This window comes from Echinops telfairi, unplaced genomic scaffold, assembly GCF_000313985.2.
Source record: "Echinops telfairi isolate 266 unplaced genomic scaffold, ASM31398v2 ScPeMD7_655;HRSCAF=1070, whole genome shotgun sequence".
In the NCBI taxonomy this organism is placed as follows: Eukaryota; Metazoa; Chordata; class Mammalia; order Afrosoricida; family Tenrecidae; genus Echinops; species Echinops telfairi.
Genome location: NW_022104553.1, coordinates 25,524,839 through 25,527,836, shown reverse-complemented (window position 1 = coordinate 25,527,836; position 2,998 = coordinate 25,524,839). Strand labels below are relative to the sequence as shown.

At 50.7% G+C, this 2,998-nt stretch overlaps 1 protein-coding gene across 1 annotated transcript; it reads right to left on the bottom strand.

Annotated features, from left to right (window-relative positions):
* Nucleotides 1-2,147: 2,147 nt before the first annotated feature.
* Nucleotides 2,148-2,651, bottom strand: LOC101663538 (thioredoxin, mitochondrial-like). The gene has a single exon (XM_045292972.1). The coding sequence runs from the start codon at nt 2,649-2,651 to the stop codon at nt 2,148-2,150; it is 504 nt and encodes a 167-aa protein (XP_045148907.1).
* Between the last annotated feature and the right edge of the window lie 347 nt (nt 2,652-2,998).

Genomic DNA, 2,998 nt, shown 5'->3' with positions numbered 1-2,998 from the left:
TTTCAATATTCTTCTCCAGCGCCACCGTTCAAATCCACCGAGTCTCCATCAGGCTTCTTGGTTCACTATCAACCTTCACATGCATGTGAGGTCATTGAAAAGGCCACGCTTTGGGTCGGTGAGACAGTTTATTGTGCCAGCCTGGCTGATAAACGCAGGTGGGATGGACTGAGGGGCGGAGAGATGGATGGCTTGGTGAGCCTTGCCTTTCTTGTCTCTCGCTCTGTGATCATCAGACCAGTGTGCGGCTGCCTTGCTTGGTCTGTGCCTCAATTTAAAGGCTACACTACCTGTGGGACGCCTAGCCTGTGGACTGTGTCGCTGTAAGTTGAGGTCCCTTTAAGACTTCTCTGGAGCTGGGGACTGGCGGTTGGTGACCTGCCTTGTGATTGGCTGCTGTGCTGACATAGCCTAGCTCTCTCTACAAATAGAGGAAGATCTGGCATCAGACAGAGACTTGAAGGCCTGCTAGTCTCTCAACTTTCTCTCACGGACGTGAGTTGCACTAAGCCATTTATAGTGCTTCTAATTTAACTGTTTATTTCTTGTATTGTTTTTTTTCTTGTATTGTATATTTATCTGTATATGATTTAACATTTCATTTCTCGTTATATATCTAATTATCTTGATGATTTAACATTTCATTTCTCGTTATATATGAATTATCTTTATAAATACATATATTATATTATCAGGAATTTGGTTTTATCTCTCTAGAGAAGCCTGTCTAACACAGTCGGGTACACTTTGGTTCTCAAAGTAACATCCTCCCTCTTTAATACTCTAAAGAGGCCTTGTGCAGCAGGTTTACCCGATGCAATATGTCTTTTGATCTCTTGACTGCTGCTTCCATGAGCACTGACTGTGGATTCAAGCAAGACACAATCCTTGACAATATCAACCTTTTCTCCATTTATCGTGATATTATCTGTTGGTCCACTTGTGAGGTTTGGGGTCTTCTGTATATTGAGTTGTCATCCACACTGAAGGCTGCACTCCTTGATCCCCATCAGCAAGTGCTTCCAGTCCTCCTCACGTTCAGCAAGCAAGGTCGTGTCATCTGCACCTCACAGGTCGTTGACCAGCCTTCCTTCCATCCCGACGCCACATGCTTCTTCATATGAGCCAGCTTCTCTGATGATCTGCTCAGCACAGATTGAATCAGGATGGCGAGGGGATCCAACCCTGATGCACACTTTCCTGATTTTAAGCCACGCAGTAGTCCTTTGTTCTGTTTGCACAGCGGCCTCTTGGTCCACATCCAAGTTCCACAGGAGCATGATGGAACCTTCTGGAATTCCCGCTCTCCTTAAGGGCATCCACAGTTTCCTATGGTCCACACAGTCGGATGCCTTGGCATAGTCAATACAACACAAGTCAACGTCTTTCTGGAATGCTCTGCTTTCAGCCAAGGCCCACTTGGTATCACCCATCAGATCTCTTGTTCCAAGTCCTTTTCTGAATCTGGTCTGCACCTCTGGCAGCTCCCTGTCAATGGACTGCTGCAACCATTGGTAGATGTTCTTTTTTTTTTTTTGGCAGTGCAAGCCCTCCTTTTATTGGTCTCATTGGTTCACAGTTGAGCCACCTGCTCAGACAAGCGGAGGGCAGGCGGTGCTGGGACCTTGCGGACTTGATCCCGCCCAGCCATTGCTTGCTCTCTGTCTCTGGGCCTGGGAGGGGTGTGTGTGCTGACTGGATCGAGTCAGAGTGGGGGCCAGAGCCTGTCTTCACAGAAGGGACCATAAGTTTCTTTAGGACAGACATACAGAAGACGGGAGAATGACTATTACTCTCACTGTTCCATTTTGCTTGTTTTTCATCACAAAAGAGCAGCCGGAGAGACAAGGACAGAGGAGGGCTGGTTTCTGATCAGAAAAGGCTAAGGAGGCAAAGACCAGGGGTTCCAGCCCGAGGGTCCCAGGCTGGCCCGCTGCCTCCTGGGAGGACTGGTTAGCCCTGGAGGGCGGTGGCCAGGAAGATAGGTGGCCTGGGTCCACAGTGGGAGCAGCACTCCCCCAATGGGTACCCCCGGCTGGGCAGCTCGCTGGACTCGAATGTCTCCTAGACACAGGCCCCAGGGGCCAGGCAGGGGGAGCTGGCAATAGGGGGCCCGGCCCTACGGCTGTCGGACACCTCCCTGCTGGTCAGCCAATCAGTTTCTTCAGGAAGGCCCCCAGCTGGTCCTGGTCCTTGATGCCCATGAACTTGTCCACCACGTCACCGTTCTTGATGTCCAGTACGATGGGCACAGCAGACACCTCATATTCAGTGGCGAGGTCTGAGTGGCCATCGATGTCCACCTTGGCCATCAGGACCTTCCTGTGCTGCTTGGCCACCGCTTTCTCCAGCCTCAGGCCCAGGATCTCGCAGGGGCCGCACCACTGTGTGTGGAAATGCGCCACCACCGGGGTTTCACTGTTGACAACTCGGTTTTGGAAATCAGGTCCATCTTGGACATTCAAGGAGGTGGCACAGGCTCTGGAGGCAAGGATCGTCCGGGCTGGGCTGCATGCTGCTGCTGCCAGGCCACCAGAAGGGCCCTGTGGGATCTGGGGGACCCCGGAGGTGAGGGGTGCCCACCGACACTGAGGGGCTTTCCTGGGGATGACGGAGGCCAGGAACCTCCTTGGGAGAAGTCGCTGTGCCATTTCCCAGCAGCATGAGCCCTCCCCGCCCATCAAGGACCAATAGATGCTCTTCAGTAACATTTTACTTGCATGTGAGGTCAACGACGCTGTTCTATTGTTTGAGCACTGGGTCACTCTTCTTTAGAGTGGGTGCAAATATGGATCTCTCCCAGTCAGTTGGCCAAGTCGCTGTCTTCCAAATTTCCTGGCCTAGATGAATGAGTGCTTCCGGTGCTTCATCATTTGTTGAAACATTTCATTGGTGTTCTACGTAGCATATGATATTCTATGTAGCATTGGTGTTCTATGTAGCATATGATATTCTAGGTAGCATTGGTGTTCTATGTAGCATATGATATTCTAGGTAG